The sequence below is a fragment of the Pseudomyrmex gracilis genome, unplaced genomic scaffold, assembly GCF_002006095.1.
Source record: "Pseudomyrmex gracilis isolate BER0280 unplaced genomic scaffold, ASM200609v1 scaffold_44, whole genome shotgun sequence".
In the NCBI taxonomy this organism is placed as follows: domain Eukaryota; kingdom Metazoa; phylum Arthropoda; class Insecta; order Hymenoptera; family Formicidae; genus Pseudomyrmex; species Pseudomyrmex gracilis.
In genome coordinates this window covers 877,263-893,206 of record NW_018020628.1, presented here as the reverse complement: position 1 = coordinate 893,206, position 15,944 = coordinate 877,263, and the positions used below count along the sequence as shown (strand labels likewise).

Sequence of the window (15,944 nt, the reverse complement as noted above, 5' to 3'; positions counted from 1 at the left end):
ATTTTTTTTTTTTATGTTAAGTATGTACAGTTACCAATTACGGATTGGCAAAATCTAATTTAAAAATATCGATGTGATTCTTTGATCCAATATAAATCGTTGGAATAAAGTTAAAAATAAAAAAAAATAAATAAAAAAAGAAAGAACTATTATGCGTTGTTAACACTGCCATTAGCAGTTGGCAATTGTAAATTATGTAGAAAAGAAACTTAATTGACTGTAAATATATATATCTTTATTATTAACAGACATAACTGTTCCTTTCTAGAGCTCTAACAGCGCTATTTTTTTACAACTTGTACTGGTTGACAAGGATCCAGCCGCGTACGATATTATTTTTCCTCCTTTTATTCCACATAACACTTGTTAATGACATTTAAAATTACAAATATGACAAAAAAAAAAGTGACTATTGACGAAAAGAAGGAAAATAATGGTGGAAAGTCAATCAGTATAGCATAATTTGTAAGAATTGAAGATACTTCACGATTGTTGAATTGCAAATTAATACATTTGTCAGAAACTCCATTCTCGATTCAATTGTTACAAAATTTTAATGCCCTTGTGCACTGATATGTGAAAAACAATTTATCAGAATTTGTAAAGAAAAATGCTGTTATTCATGTATCAAACATGTATATCGCAATATTTGTTTGCTTTGTATAAATACGAAATGAAAAATATTGCACAATGACTAATAAAGATATTATAATATCACAATTAACGTCAATATTTAATTTGCACAAGAATACATCTTTAAGTGAAATCTCTCTATATATGTTGAAAATTGCATTTTATACACTTACATATATTGAACACATATTATAAAACACAACACATTTTAACTTTACAGGTGCAATAAAGACACATTACAACATTGCTCTCATAAAATTCAATTATATTTATAGCGAATGTGTGGCACACATTGGCTTTGAATTTTCTATTATTTGTATTGTTGTTTCTCACACGAATGATACGAGACAGAATACATTTTAAATCTTTGTGTGTGCCTACATTGAACTGTGTACATATAATAAATTTGTGAAGTGCGTGTTGCTTACAGCTAATAATTAAACCTTTTGTCAACATACATATATATATATACATATACATATATATACATAAGCGTTTTCACGTGATGTGTTTTGTCATATTTAAAATATAACAAACAGTTATATCGAGTTTTCAACTAGAAAATGCAGTCTTCAGTGTGTAAATCAGCAGTTTTAAACTGACTGGTTGAAAAAAAAAAACACATGTATAAAAACGTTATTATTTCCTAACAATAAGTGAAAATTTATTGACCGGCCGATTTTAAAAACTCATTATAACTCTCTTCGTTCATTAGATTTTTCATCTCATCCGGATTACTTAATTCCACCTTGAACAGCCAGCCGTCCTTATAACAAGATTCATTAATTAAACTCGGTTTAGTTTCGACCGCGTCGTTTTTCTCTACAACTTTCCCGCTGACGGGGCTAAACAATTCCGAAGCCGCCTTCACCGATTCTAAGGCTCCGCATTCCTCTGAAAAATCACGCGGTTTGAACAAAATAATATATAAGCAGTAAATTTATCAACTTCAAATTTTAAGAATCGTCGTAACATACACACACACACAAATTGATTAAATTTAGTTTGACAAATGTTAACAAATTTCTTCTTGCAAGATCAAGCGTATCAGTTTTATTTGCGTTTTAGAAGCAAACTTTTTTTTAAAATCTTTATAAACGTTTCGAATTGAAAAGATCTAAGAATACAGAGATATTTAGAGATATTACAGATCAGTAATAATGTCAAGATATCCAGTTACCGTCTTTTTTGATCGTGGATCCCACGTCGGGAAGTTGCGCGTACACTACATCTCCGAGCGCGTCTTGCGCGTAATCCGATATACCGACTGTACCCACTTTGCCAATTACTGTTATCCATTCATGCTTATCAGTGTACCATCGTTCTGAAAAATCACGTGTTTATCTCGCGCGTTTAAAGACGGACGCACGCACATCAGCATTGTGTAACGGTGTGTGTGGCGTGCCGGTTTCATCATCTCCGTTTATTACGATGAAATGAACCGCAATTAAACGGTTCCAATGTTGTGATCGATCGAATCGGAGATGACGAAACTGGGCCTCGCATAGTCGAACGAAATAAAGCGGGCGAAGAAAATTTGATTTTTGTTTCATGAGAATATAAAAGAAAATTTATTGTTGCGCGCGCGTCTCTTTCGCGAAGAGAAGGGAGGAATTTCGAGCGCGATCGATTTTCTCAGATCGAATTTCTTCACGCACTCACACACACACACCGTTACTCACCATCGGCTCTCAGGCATCGAGTTGTGGTTATGGAGCGCACCGCGGTGAGACTCGATCGCGCGACGAATAAATCGTTTCTGCCGTGCGAAACGAGCGTCCTCACCACCGCGCGTCCGCCGACCTGTGCGATGAATTTTGCCATTTTCTCGTCGTCTGTTTTATGTATCGCGAGCCGCGCGCGCGGACCTAACCCTCTTTTGTTTTTTTTTTTTTTTTTTTTTTTTCTCCCCCGATCGCGTTCACGTGCCGCCGGTCCCGCGCGTAATGTAGCGCAGGCTCGCGAGCGATACGGAGACTATCGACTGATGAGAGATGCCGACGACTTTACGGTCACAGCTCTTCTGGTGTCATCAGTTTCTCTGCATTATCTTGCCATAGAGAACTGTAGTATCGAACTGTACGGTTATAGTTCGATACAAATGTCTCGCATTTCGTCGCACTATCGAGTTCCGTCGTCATCAACATTCCGGTGGTCACACACACACACGCACACGCGCGCGCGCGCGCGTCAGATTGTTGCATTCACGGGGAAAATTTTCTCGGACTTCGCTCTCAGTTTTTCCATCACGTGCAAGACACCCGTGGTCAAAAGCGCAAAACAACCCAGTTTTTACCATTTTTGGATGATAACTTGCATTTTTCGTTGAATTTCGATAATTTTGCGAATATTTTGAAAAACATTGTTTTGTTTGTTTTTTTTTATTCAAAATAAAGATACAGAAGTACACGATCCACAGTTCGTTGCGATAAATTTAAAAACGTGATTATTGTATCCATTGCCACATCTATTTTTCACAACTATACTCGATTCGCACAATTATTCGCGCTCAGATTTTACAATCTGTGTATAATATCAGACTTACAATCAATCAAAAAGAAAGACGCTGAACAAATTTTTTTTAGTCTCACTTGAAGAAACAACTCAAACAAAATAATTGAATAAAGTAAAAAAAGTACGTCACAAACGTTACATATATGTCATATCTAGTTTCGCACAGCGTCAAGTTGAATATGTAAAATTCGATCTCTTATCTTTCTCTTTCTCTCACTCAGTGCATCTCATCACGTGAATTTAAGGCGATAGCAACAGTACACGATGTATACGCTTGAAAAATATCTCTTATCAAAATTGTACCGCGCCCGATGACCTCTATATATGGAAACCGGGCGTACAAAGATCACATATACAGTCTCTTGTTATAAAAAGTTACATGTAGATAACTCGCGTATCTCAAACTCATTATTTTTTGTTTTTTTTTTGTTTTTGTTTTTATAAAGCGCTGATTGGTTCTTCTGGTTTGCTACGCTGATGTGTCATGTATGTATCCTCGTGAATTCGACGTTAAGCGCGTCGTGAAACGGCGTAAAACATCGTGCGCGTTTGATATATATATAAAAACCTGCGGCGCGCAAATTGATTCTTCTCTTTATCGTCGGATCGCACGCGTCGCGACGATTTGATTTCCAAATCGCGAATAATAAGATTCTTCTCGATGGTCCTGTGTAATTAAATAAAAAACATAACGTAATATAGCGGGCTTTTTAGAGAAGCACTTGTGAGATATTCTCTTCAGCAATATGCGCCAAAAAAAAATATTTGCACATTCCTTATACACAAATTGTCACACATCCGGATAGTGTTAGATGTTTTTTACATAAAAATTCTCTTATCTTACACAATTATCTTTTAAAGAGAACATTTTTGATATTATGCTGAATGAAAAAACCATGTTCAAACACAAGTTGTACTCTTGTAAATTAATTTGTGTGTATAAACAAAATTCGGCTAAATTTTATCATTTAATAAAATAACTATGCAAACTTTAAAAAAGTGTGCAACACGTAAAAAAAGGACAGATACAACCACTGAAAAAAGAAAAATTAAAAACTACTGCAAAAATAATACTCGAACATATCTGTAATTATCTAGAGATGTTAGAGAATATGTTCGTGGAAGAGTTCAATCCTCACATCACATTCTGAATGAGAAAAAAGTTTGGATGAAAAATTACGATTTATATATGATTTCACTATAATCCAATGGTGGAAGAACGTCCGTTTGAATTGTGAATTGATACTGGAACGGGTTTGCTAAGGCACCACTCATACCACACTTTGTTGGGACTACATTTGCGCCAGAAGTGAACCACCAGTTCATCCCCTGCCTTCAACTGTATCGGTTCCTGCGTTAATACATTTGTTGTTATTGTTTTTTTTTTTTTTTTTATCTTTGTCGTAATGTGTGTATATGGAGATGGAGAATTATATGTATTAATTAATGTAAATATACCTTAATTGGGAAGAAGATCGGAAACCAACTGAACATATCCGGACTGATTGTGTTGGGTTCTATACTCAATATAATATTTTCATACAGCACCGTTGTGAAGTATCCGGAAAATCCGTGTAGGACACAATTCTGCGTCACCGAGAAGATTTTTGTTTCATACCTCGAATTATCCTTAAAAACATCTAAAATAAATTTTATATTACAAGAGCGAAAATTTTGAATTAAGATTTGCGCAAAGCAAAACGATATTATGATTCCCATTGCGTTGATTCTCGCGCTTTACACAAACCTGGATTTGGATGCTTGAATGTGAAAAGCGGTTGTGGATTCGCTATATCGTATTTATTTTGCAAATGAACCACATACGGCATTTCAAAATGAGCTAACGGATGTCTGTCTTTATCTCTAAGCTGCCTCACCTCGCAGTGCAATTTGTGAGATTGTATCGGAGCGATGTATGAAGTATACGATTGGGGTATATTAATTCCGTCATCTGTAAATTGCAAAAAAATAACAAACCAAATTTCGAGAATTGGTCGTTATCACTTCAAGTTGTGTAAAAAAACTGGAGCGCAACTTGTAATCGCGTTACGCAAACCTTTTAAAAACTGCATAACATTATCCAAGCATTCCGGAGACAATTCGTTGTCACCGAACGATCCGAGTAATTCGGAAACGATAATATCGGCTAATTCCGGAGGAGTCCAGTTTCTCATGTCACACGAAACCACCGTAACCTTGTCTTTCCACATGTCTCTCTGAATAGCCTGCAAACTGCGGATACAGACAATGAGAACGTATTGCACGTGTACGTACTTGATGTAAAATTTTTATCTTGAAAAAGCGTTCTCACGTTATTACGGCATTAGGATTCTTCTCAACTGCGTACACCTTTACGTCCAAGCAGGTCAAGTCCGCAGCATTCAAAGATGCTGTTACAAGCGGACCTCTACCAGCGCCAACCACCATGATGATTCTGAAAATTTATCTTTGTACATACTTATCAAAACAATACTAAGTTGTTGATCTTACATTTGTCTCTTTTCAATCTTTGACGCGATTGCCTTGAGAGCTTCGCATATAGCAGTCTGATATTCTCGATATTTTACCGGATCTTTTTCGAATATTTCATAGGTTTGTGACTCGAGATTGTCCATTAATGGTTGTAACGGATTCTGCAGATAGTCTTCATACCCCTTGGCAAATCTTTCTACCGTTCCGTGTTTCTGGCATCCCTAAAAAAAATTGAAAATAAATCTTTACATCTCTTCCCGAAATGTGTGTCGGACTATCAAAACGCTAATAAAATTTTGCGTAATCTCTTAATACCTTCCATAAAAAGTCAAGATAGTTGTGATAAGTCGAACTTGTGAAGTACGTACAGCCTCTTAAGAGAAACTGAACTTCTAATGCAGCAAATTTTTTTACCAATCCTTGATGTGCTTTACTCAGTACGGGATAACCTTTTTTATTAGTGAGAAATACCGACGTCTGCAAGATCAAGCATCTCACCGGTTCCCCGAGCCATCTATCAATCTTATGTTAAAACATTTGTTAATAATAAATTCACAAATAAGTGCACAAATTATTGAACAATTTAAATGTGTAAAAAATACCTCATCAGATTCAGGTAAATCATGACTAACAACTAATGCAATTCCCATTTTCTTATTGTAATCACATAGTGTTCTAAATGCATTCCACCATTCCCATGGACTTTCTTCCGCAATCTTTGGACATTTTTCTGATCTATAAGAATAGGTTTGTTTTTTGGGATTTTCCATTGGTACTTCTACCCAAACCTAATTTAAAAAAATGTAATATTACTAATTACTTTATTATTAATTTCTAAAATAAGATACTAGTTTACTTTATCTTTGTAACTTACAAATAACCAGACCAAGAGAAATTATCATATAATTGGTTACTGCATAATTGGTAATAATCAAAATTCGATTACATTGTTACCTGGTAACAATTGTTCTGTATAATTTTCTCGGAAATAATCCTTGCAAGATTTACATTCTCACTTATTCCATATCTTAATTTGATAAGTATACTTGGCAAACTGAAGTGACTAGCTAAGCTCATTTCTTGTTTGAGAGTTTCTTCACTATTTTTTCTGATAATTGGATTTGGTGAATCCACATTGATAAGCGGCGGAAATTTGGCAATTACACTATTCCAATCTGCAAAATAATATTGAAATTCAGGTATAACATAAAGTTTTTCTTTAATCCTCCAAAAAAACTAGTAATTTATTAATATGTACCATATAAACTGATTAAAAAATTGTTCAAAATACTTATGACTTAACCGTTTTAGTGCCAGGGGTTTTTAAAAATCCGTGTCGGATTGTGCCATGAAGCGCGATAGCGCTTCCTTCACTTATCTGCGAGTAATGCCGATCGACGCGGTCGCGCTGCTCCTTTTTTTCGTCGAAAAATGCCACGCGGCGCGTTCGCGCTTCATATTTTTTAATAATTACGAGAGGGAAGTCTGACAGACTCGCGACAAGGTACACTCCAAACCGAGAGCGTTGCTAACTGCCGATCGCGATCGAACATCGCGATACAGTTTCTTACAGCACGCGAACAGCGCGATCGCGCTGCGTGGCACTAAAACGGTTAAATTGACTACATCTGTTCTATACCTGAACTAGGTAAGATCAAGTCTGGTCTGGTAAATGGTCCTGGACGATCTTTGGCGAGACCAGATATAAATTCTCTCTTGTATAAAGGATGAACCAAGTTGATGCAGATAAAGTCAAATCTAAAAGTATACATAAGAGTATTCAGAAATATGGAGTAACTGTAAAGATGCAAAAAATGCAGCACACATACAAAGTCACAAGAAAATTTTTCTTGGAGATACTTGACAAAACGAAAGAATACACAAAAAATTATTAAACTTACTTTGAACTCCGTGCATCGTCTAAACACTTAGGTAGATCTGAAGCACAGGAATATTCCAATCCGCAAGAAACTGGTCGTTGGGAAGTCATTTCTAAAATGCACTTTACTCAAAAATCTTTAAAGTTCGAATTGCTTTTTTTCACGCTATCGGCGTGGTTTCAATGCACATGTCAATAAAGTAAAATTCAAATGCAAAAATACTCAAAGTTGCTAACATAAAAAAGATTGTAGATCACGCGATAAAAGTGACTCGATAATTAAAGAATCTTTGCGTTGCATTAGAAAAACAAGATCAATAATTATTATTTGAAGATTTCCGTTTTTTGTTAAAGCGCTTGATTCTTGGTTAAAAGCAGAGAGAAGTCTGGCCAGGTCCATAAGAGAATGTGTAATCACTTTTCCGTCTCGTAAACTAGCGCACGTTCACGGGTGGTGTCCACATTGGAACTACGCAGCCAGTCCACGAGCGACATGTCGGTACGCACATGTCCACAGCGTGCGGTTCTATACTGTGCTATGTGCACGAGTTTAAATGCATTTATGAAAGAGCTTTAAAAGCTTATTGCTGCGTTCAGCGGAACAAGCTTTGTAATAATCGAACGAACGATTTGCTGTTCAACAGACCAAGTTGCTTTGTAGCAAACAAAAGTGATTGGCTCTTACTTATAGAACCAATTAATCAACGTCGAGTGTTAATAAGACGGCACTCGCCAATTGTTACGGATTACGTTCTAAAATCCTACCTTGGTTACCAAAATGCTATATTTCACATCACGTGTACTATAGTTTTTGCTTTACCGAGGTAGGATTTTGGAACGTATCTTCCCTCTGAAACGCGAACCATCAAAAAGCAATAAACCGTAGATGACGCTACTTATTCATGTGTGACGCAATGCTTGTTTTTTTATATCTACAGTTGTGACGTTATTCTGTGTTGTTTGACGTGTAACAATTGACAAGTATACGCAGTAGCACGCAGTTCTACAAAATGTCAATAAAAATTTCTGACGCATTAACAGACGAAATTTAACGAAATATTTCTTTGCGCAATGGATTTGGCTAAATCTTTCTTCAACGTTCGTGATCACGATGGTTATGTCGGAAAAGAGGAGCATAATGTGAGTAATTAGACGAGTTTTGCAAAATTGATCAATGATCCGAAACAGTATTATTTTTTAAATTTCAGTCAAAATGAAAAGTCACTTGTTCAATCTTGGTTTCATACAATCTACTACTCTTTGTTCTTCTATATTTTAGAAAAATTTGGAAACAGCCTTCTCCGAAGATGAGGTTGAAGTGGAAATTGGGAGTTTGTGTAATGAGACTCTGTCACCAGCACCGGGTGGTCCGTTTTCAGCCTTAACTCCATCCATGTGGCCACAAGACATTCTAGCTAAATTGAATCAACCCGACGATCCAAATTCGCAGCCTGAATATAGGTAAAATTTATGCACTTGAAATAACACAGAAGATTCTTCTGAAGTTGTGCTTATAAGTGTTGGGTCGCTTTAGATTTGATGAATTTGGCTTTCGTGTGGAAGAAGAAGATGGACCTGAACAGAGTTCAAAAAAATTATTGGGAATACCATTTGTTGAAGATCCTCAGCACAGGTATTATTAATTCATATCAGGTTTTGTACATGTTTACAGAAAATGGAAAAATTAAAATATGAAAATTAATAGCATTATATGTAGTTGTGGTTATTATACTAGACATTGAAATTTGAGTATGTGTTCTTTCAGGTTGCAGTGGGTTGCTCTCTTGGAATTTAGTCACAACAAGGAAGTGGCAGAACTCTCATGGCAAAATATGGATCAAAGATTACCTCGTACAGACAAATTACGTGAAATGGTTCGACATGGCATACCACATTCATTGAGACCTCAAATATGGATGCTCATGTCAGGTATGGACCAATAAGCATCTGTGTAACAGATTGGGGGAAAATGTATTTTTAATTAATTACAGGAGCACTTCAGAAAAAATGTTCATCAGAAATACTGTACAAAGATATAGTGAAGGCGTCAAGTAATGATGCGTTAATGACCAATAAGCAAATAGAAAAAGATTTGCTTCGCATTATGCCAGCCAATGCGTGTTTCAGCCATCTCCATAGCACGGGCATACCTCGTTTAAGGCGTGTCATGCGTGCTCTCGCTTGGTTGTATCCTGACATAGGGTATGGAGAAATTGATGTATATCTCGATATTGATATTTTCAGACTATTTTCTCACGAGTTAATATAAATTGTTATACGATATCAATACATAGAACTGTTTGTTTTCTTCTACAAGTTATTGCCAAGGCACTGGTACAATGGCGGCATCATTATTGTTGCTCCTAGAAGAGGAAGATGCGTTCTGGATGATGGCCACAATAGTAGAAGACTTGTTACCAGCCTCTTATTATTCTTCTACATTGTTAGGTATTGATACGCGTCGATCATGCAAAACACAGATGTTTATTGCAGTAACACACACAAATTTGTGTAATTATTTGATAGGTATTCAAGCTGATCAAAGAGTTCTTCGTACATTAGTAGCTAATTATCTCCCGGACATAGATCACGTTTTGGTGCAACATGACATAGAATTAAGTCTCATATCTCTGCACTGGTTCCTGACATTATTCGCGTCGGTTGTGCACATGAAGATATTGCTGCGAATATGGGACTTGTTTCTTTTCGACGGATCTATTGTTTTATTTCAAATAACATTAGGAATGTTGAAAATAAAAGGTATTTATGATGATTTATATATATGTAAATAGTATGTATTATTAACTTGTAATAATTACGTTCATCACTATTAGATATTAATCTCTACTTAATTTTTCAGAAGCGGATTTAAAGCAATTGGAGAACTCAGCGCAAATATTCAATGCTCTTTCAGATATACCAGGAGACATTGACGATGTGGACCAATTATTCAATGTATGTGTGTTTTTTTTATGTATTTTAGAAGAGAGAGTATATCTCACGTAACGTAAGTGTCTATTCTTGTTTACGCGTTTAAACTATATATTTTAGATATCTTTAGAAGTTAGTGGATCGCTGACAGATGTGTTAGTCGAAACTCATAGGCGACGTCACTTGGCGTATTTAATGGCCGATCAAGGCGGATTGGTAGGAAATCCGGACGCGGTACCAAACTTGCCGAAACAACATTTAAATAGGTATAAACGCGACTAAAAAAAAAACCATGGTGTATATTTCTATTATATTATCAACAATAATCACCGCTTTTAATTATTTATTTGTGTATATTTACGATGACGCACAGACGCCAAATGAAACGAAGTAAATCGATGTTACAAACCATTTTGTTCGGAAACGATACCGGTGAAGACGATGCGAAATCTAAAAATATTCGTCAAACTGGTATTTTTACACACACACGCAAATATTTTATAAACTCTTCACTAAAATTGATCTTTTTTTGTCTAATGGGAATTTAAAACTTTCAGAAATTCTAGTCGACTTGAGAGAAGCTGTTTTGCAAGTTGCGAGACATTTCATAAATGTTGATCCAAAGTTAAACAACATTGTTCTCATAGCTGACTACACAATGGAAAGTCACTCGAAGGACCATGACAATTATGTTAACGTGTCACGAACGAGAAAGAGAAGGGCCAAAGCTTTATTAGGTTGAAATTTTTTTCTATTATCACATACTGTTTTTTATATGTTATGTTGCAATGGTAATTAAAACGTTTCGATTTTACAAATTGAAATTCGTATGAAACTACGTGTCACAAGTGTGCACCGGTGTTACAGATTTTGAGAGACACGATGATGATGAACTCGGTTTTCGAAAGAACGATATAATTACGATCATTAGTCAAAAAGACGAACATTGTTGGGTGGGAGAACTTAATGGGCTAAGAGGTGAGAGTAATTGTAAAAGTAATTTTTTCTTTATCTTCTTCTGTAAGTCTTGCGGTGTGTTTTATTAACGGTTATCACTTCTCGGTTGAAGTAAAAAATCTTAGTGACGTAAAGCGTGTTTTAATGCACGTTGATCTTACACAGGATGGTTCCCCGCAAAGTTTGTTGAATTGCTAGACGAGCGAAGCAAACAGTATACATGCGCGGGAGACGATGCGGTTAGCGAAGCCGTCACTGACCTAGTAAGAGGCACATTATGCCCCGCTGTAAAAGCGGTGCTGGAACATGGGATGAAAAGACCGTCATTTCTGGGCGGACCGTGTCATCCGTGGTTATTTATAGAAGAAGCTTCCAACAGAGAAGTAGAAAAGGACTTCAATTCTGTTTACAGTCGATTGGTCCTGTGCAAAACGTACAGATTGGACGAGGATGGCAAAGTCTTAACGCCAGAAGAGGTGTGCTAAAAACTTATTTATCTATTAAATTTTTTTTTGTCCACATTCCAATAAATAACAAAGTAATAATATTTCAGTTACTGTATCGTTGTGTTCAATCTGTAAATTTAACTCATGACAATGCGCATGCTCAAATGGATGTGAAATTACGTTCTCTCATCTGTCTCGGATTGAACGAGCAAGTACTTCATTTATGGTTAGAGGTTTTATGCTCCTGTGTAGAGGTAGTACAAAAGTGGTAAGTGTGAATATTAGTGTTACAATGTAACATGATAATTACGTATTTTTTTCTTGTACAATGTGTGTAAAAGTATAAATGTCTTATAAAGGTATCAACCGTGGAGTTTCATAAACAGTCCAGGTTGGGTGCAAATTAAATGTGAATTAAGAATATTAAGCCAATTTGCATTTAATTTAAATCCCGATTGGGAACTACCGCCTAAAAAGGAACAGTCACAACCACTAAAGGACGGAGTTCGCGACATGCTAGTCAAACATCACTTATTTAGTTGGGATCTTTAGCATATGAAATTAGTTTATAATGTTTTAGTTTATAAACGGACTACGTTGTTCAATTTTTATTCTGAAATTTTAATTTTTGTTATTTTTACAAACACCAGAGATCTCTGGTTCGTATAAAAATTAATTTATATAAGTAAAATTTAATCTTAGAAGAAAGAATTTGTAAATAGTAATTGTGTAATATTTATGATTTACATCAATTTTACGTCGGAGAATAGAATTATTATCTTGAAAAAGAAAACATTTATATATTTACTTCATAATTTTTTAATTATAAAAGAAAGTTTATATATATATCGGTTTGACTTTCAGTGCACGGTAATGATTATCAAAAATGTAATATAATAACATAATATAAATGTACAAAAGATGATCTCATTTTTGTCTTATGTGTCTTATATAAATTCAAAACAAATGAAGGAAACAATAAGGTATATACCTACCTACTTTCTTTCTTAAAAAAAAAAAAAACAGTATTGTTCACCGTGTAACTTAGTTTTTTATGCACCCTAATAAATAATATATATAATTATATGTATAAAATATATGCATAAATACCTAATGAGTTTTATATACATATGTTCTTTATATAATTTTCTGCCTGATCAAGCTCATGTTTTCTTTTTATTACAACAAGGCTCTGTAAAACTGTCATCTATAATCTTTATATTAAGAAATGGTTCGTTCTCTTCAGTTTTGACAGTCAAGTGTAGAGTTTGCAGAAAATCTTCAACAGATTTAGAAGATGCACGTATAGTCTTGTACTTCTCGATGGTCGTTTTATCTATATGCAAGTCATGCGCATCCAAACCATCTGTTTTGCTCTCTGATTTGTCCAGAGACTTAAGCTCATGTTCGCACCGACAACGACGTTTTTTAATATAAATAAGATGCAAGTCCATAACATTGGTTCCTGTAATTCCTGTCTTTATTAAGTCCTCTCCTTTTTTGAAACGTGAGTAAAAATTGTAAGTGTCGTTCTCTTTCAAAGTGTTTTCAGGCAACATGCGTTCTACTTCCATTAATGTTAAAACCGAACAATCCAGATTTTGATTGCTATCACCCGTAGCAGAAGTAGACACTTCTGTTGTATTTAAGTTTTTTTGTCCGTGCAATTTGGTATTTGATACACTCATTTGCTGGGTTTTGCATTGATCTCGCGTCAAAATGTTTCTATCAATTGTAGATTTGACTTCTGCGTAAAGATCATGCACAATTGGTGCGATGGCAGGATAACCGAACGCACCTGCTGCATCAGTAGGTCCATCTTGACCGTCAGTTCCTCCGCTAAGTATTATCACATCAAAGTCAACAAGTTGCGGATAACTTTTAATCTCCGCCAACCAGTCCAATGAGAAACGTAAAGCCAGCTCTTGATTTCTACCGCCTTTTCCTTGACCTCTTACCACAACTGTGGGCTCTCCTCCTCCAATCAGAAGTAGACCATCAAAGTTATTGGTGATACAATGAAAAATTTCGTCTATTTTATCAACGGTTAACGGGAGCGCAGGCACAGTTCGCATTCTGTCATAGAACACTTCTCTCTCCAATTCCTTTGACCAAAAGAGACAAATTAAACTTGCTACACGAGCATACGCCAAACTGACATCCTGCACATTTCCAGTAATATCATTTTTTAATATTATTGGAGTCCATTTTTTTCGCAACGCTTCTAAACTTGCGGCTTCAAGAGCTGTTGTATTGTTTCCTAAGATTATGTTCGTCACGTGTTTAAACTGTTTAGCCCGCGTCAATAGTCTGGTGTCTCGAAATGTCTCTTTGGACGATAGAAATTTCTTCAAATTACTGTCCAACGATTCGTACAAATGATACTTTTTTAATATAGCGATAACATTTTCCGGCGCTTTTGCGCTGTAAACGGTTGGGCCGCTGGCAATCAGGTCCACAGGATCGCCGACGATATCGGACAGTATCAATGTAATCACAGACGCGGGATAAGCCATTCTCGCTACACCGCCGCCTTTGACGAGAGACAACTTTTTTCTCACTGTATTGAGCTCGGTGATATCGGCACCTGCATTTTGAAGTTTTTTACAGAGTTCGAGCTTGTCGTCCTGATCGAGGACAGGTCTGGGCATGTACAACAGCGCGGATCCTCCGCCCGATATCAACACTATCAGAGTATCCGTGTCTTTCAGATTTTCAACCAAGTCTATAATATCGTGCGTGGTGTTCAATGACCTAACATCCGGCTGATTGTTGACACCTCCCTCGCGATAGTCTATCACGCTATTGTGCAATTTAGGAAAGTCAGATGGGTCTTCGGACGTCCATACGGCATCCTTCGACACACTCGGTACGCTGACAATACCCTTTTTCAAAACGTTACCAAGTAATTTTTCAAACTCCTGCGCCATTCCCATAACCGCTTTGCCAAATCCGACGAGGTAAACGTTCTCCCGAAGATGAAAACTCTTCTCGTTTATGTACAAAGTGTTGTCGCGAAATTTTACTTTCCTTCTTACAATCTCATTTGGCGACACCGCTTTCACGGCAGCGCGAAAAATATCCTTCAAATCAGATTTGACCTCTGATGCGAATTTCGCGTTCGTTGCCATATCGCAATTCGAGTTTGTGTACTTGGCAATTTTTAGCAGGTTAGGACGAGAAATAATTAAACTGAAATAATAAAACAAAAACACATAAACACACAAACCGAATGTTCGAGCTATTTCCGTTGTGCGGAACGAGTTTGAGACACTTGCCTGTGCAGAGCGACAAACTTGTGCAATTTTTGCCGCATTATCACTTATTTTTTCCAATTCATTGTATAATAAAAAAATTAATACGCGGACAATATACGCTGTCTGTTTGAAGATGGCACTGGTAATATATTTATCAGTTTTTATCACGAGATCGCGCAGACCAAAGCCGTCACGAGACTCGCGCGCGAAAGCTTGATACTTTGTTGAGAATACAATAATATAAACAATATGAAACAAACTGAGAATACAATAATATACACAGAATATAAGTGTTTTCTCGAACACTTTTTGTGTTTCTCACAATCAGTAAAGTTACAAAATTCTTTACCAAAAAACTCTTTTAAATCCTTTACGAACATCTACTGCAAACGAAAAAGTATCTATTTAAAAAAATTGCCAATAAGAATTTTGCAATCTCAGAAATTTGTACTTTCTTTTTGCCATGCGCCTGGAACAACGAAGGAGAGACATTGGGAACTGCAGAAATTTTCTTTCCGCAATCACGGACAAAGCTCTCAAACATTAATTAAGAATCTAAACACGAATTCGAACGTTCAGACCTGAAATGACGATGATCGTCGGAGTATCATAACGCCGTTATCACGGATATTTCATATATTTCGCACAAGTTACCATGAAAAATCATTTGACTCTCTCTCCAATTTCAACATTGCCATCGCGAAATATGAAACTAACAAAAGCTCCGTGTAACACTTACATATGCGCTCGCGAGAGTTGCGGCGCGCCAATCGGAAGCCGCGAAAGACGTCGCGCGCTCCCATTGGCGCTGAGCTGCCGTTCCCGTGCGGTATAAAAGAGCGGCCGAGACTCCGG

The 15,944-nt window shown here is 36.3% G+C and overlaps 4 protein-coding genes across 6 annotated transcripts; 1 reads left to right on the top strand and 3 right to left on the bottom strand.

The window, feature by feature from the left end:
- Nucleotides 1-881: 881 nt before the first annotated feature.
- LOC109853177 (glycine cleavage system H protein) lies at nt 882-2,550 on the bottom strand. Its single transcript, XM_020425024.1, has 3 exons — nt 2,316-2,550; nt 1,814-1,957; nt 882-1,527 (listed from the first exon to the last, which is right to left on the bottom strand). The coding sequence occupies exons 1-3, from the start codon at nt 2,455-2,457 to the stop codon at nt 1,298-1,300; spliced, it is 516 nt and encodes a 171-aa protein (XP_020280613.1). The 5' UTR covers nt 2,458-2,550; the 3' UTR covers nt 882-1,297.
- On the bottom strand, nt 2,516-7,939 carry LOC109853176 (protein arginine N-methyltransferase 5). 2 transcript variants are annotated; one of them, XM_020425023.1, is made up of 12 exons: nt 7,521-7,939; nt 7,259-7,377; nt 6,574-6,794; nt 6,222-6,407; nt 5,935-6,141; nt 5,638-5,840; nt 5,459-5,581; nt 5,204-5,379; nt 4,895-5,098; nt 4,606-4,787; nt 4,328-4,498; nt 2,516-3,814 (listed from the first exon to the last, which is right to left on the bottom strand). In XM_020425023.1, the coding sequence occupies exons 1-11, from the start codon at nt 7,607-7,609 to the stop codon at nt 4,346-4,348; spliced, it is 1,863 nt and encodes a 620-aa protein (XP_020280612.1). In that variant the 5' UTR covers nt 7,610-7,939; the 3' UTR covers nt 2,516-3,814; nt 4,328-4,345. The 2 variants fall into 2 exon arrangements, with proteins under 2 accessions (XP_020280612.1, XP_020280611.1); XM_020425022.1 differs by having other exon boundaries at nt 2,516-4,498.
- A 464-nt stretch (nt 7,940-8,403) lies between these two features.
- On the top strand, nt 8,404-12,924 carry LOC109853137 (small G protein signaling modulator 3 homolog). Its single transcript, XM_020424958.1, has 15 exons — nt 8,404-8,638; nt 8,778-8,959; nt 9,033-9,131; nt 9,264-9,427; nt 9,490-9,700; nt 9,816-9,946; nt 10,025-10,258; nt 10,359-10,453; nt 10,550-10,695; nt 10,803-10,900; nt 10,987-11,166; nt 11,297-11,407; nt 11,552-11,862; nt 11,940-12,100; nt 12,192-12,924. Exons 1-15 carry the CDS (start codon nt 8,570-8,572, stop codon nt 12,382-12,384), a joined length of 2,385 nt encoding a protein of 794 aa, XP_020280547.1. The 5' UTR covers nt 8,404-8,569; the 3' UTR covers nt 12,385-12,924.
- LOC109853138 (glycerate kinase) lies at nt 8,873-15,778 on the bottom strand. 2 transcript variants are annotated; one of them, XM_020424960.1, is made up of 3 exons: nt 15,671-15,778; nt 12,943-15,024; nt 8,873-9,073 (listed from the first exon to the last, which is right to left on the bottom strand). In XM_020424960.1, exon 2 carries the CDS (start codon nt 14,961-14,963, stop codon nt 12,996-12,998), a length of 1,968 nt encoding a protein of 655 aa, XP_020280549.1. In that variant the 5' UTR covers nt 14,964-15,024; nt 15,671-15,778; the 3' UTR covers nt 8,873-9,073; nt 12,943-12,995. The 2 variants fall into 2 exon arrangements, with proteins under 2 accessions (XP_020280549.1, XP_020280548.1); XM_020424959.1 differs by lacking the exon at nt 15,671-15,778 and adding an exon at nt 15,111-15,645.
- Between the last annotated feature and the right edge of the window lie 166 nt (nt 15,779-15,944).

What these genes read in the sequence shown, in the direction of transcription:
- LOC109853138 (XM_020424959.1), bottom strand. Translation starts at nt 15,148, where the DNA reads ATGCGGCAAAAATTGCACAAGTTTGTCGCTCTGCACAG. An exon ending in AAGTTTGTCGCTCTGCACAG is followed by an intron (nt 15,025 to 15,110) that starts GCAAGTGTCTCA and finishes TTATTATTTCAG; the next exon opens with TTTAATTATTTCTCGTCCTA.
- LOC109853137 (XM_020424958.1), top strand. Translation starts at nt 8,570, where the DNA reads ATGGATTTGGCTAAATCTTTCTTCAACGTTCGTGATCACGATGGTTAT. An exon ending in AGGAATGTTGAAAATAAAAG is followed by an intron (nt 10,259 to 10,358) that starts GTATTTATGATG and finishes TTAATTTTTCAG; the next exon opens with AAGCGGATTTAAAGCAATTG. An exon ending in ATGTGGACCAATTATTCAAT is followed by an intron (nt 10,454 to 10,549) that starts GTATGTGTGTTT and finishes TATATATTTTAG; the next exon opens with ATATCTTTAGAAGTTAGTGG.
- LOC109853176 (XM_020425022.1), bottom strand. Translation starts at nt 7,609, where the DNA reads ATGACTTCCCAACGACCAGTTTCTTGCGGATTGGAATATTCCTGTGCT. An exon ending in TACAGAACAATTGTTACCAG is followed by an intron (nt 6,408 to 6,573) that starts GTAACAATGTAA and finishes TTTTTAAATTAG; the next exon opens with GTTTGGGTAGAAGTACCAAT. An exon ending in AAGATTGAAAAGAGACAAAT is followed by an intron (nt 5,582 to 5,637) that starts GTAAGATCAACA and finishes ATAAATTTTCAG; the next exon opens with AATCATCATGGTGGTTGGCG.
- LOC109853177 (XM_020425024.1), bottom strand. Translation starts at nt 2,457, where the DNA reads ATGGCAAAATTCATCGCACAGGTCGGCGGACGCGCGGTGGTGAGGACG. An exon ending in TCGATGCCTGAGAGCCGATG is followed by an intron (nt 1,958 to 2,315) that starts GTGAGTAACGGT and finishes GTGATTTTTCAG; the next exon opens with AACGATGGTACACTGATAAG. An exon ending in ATCCACGATCAAAAAAGACG is followed by an intron (nt 1,528 to 1,813) that starts GTAACTGGATAT and finishes GTGATTTTTCAG; the next exon opens with AGGAATGCGGAGCCTTAGAA.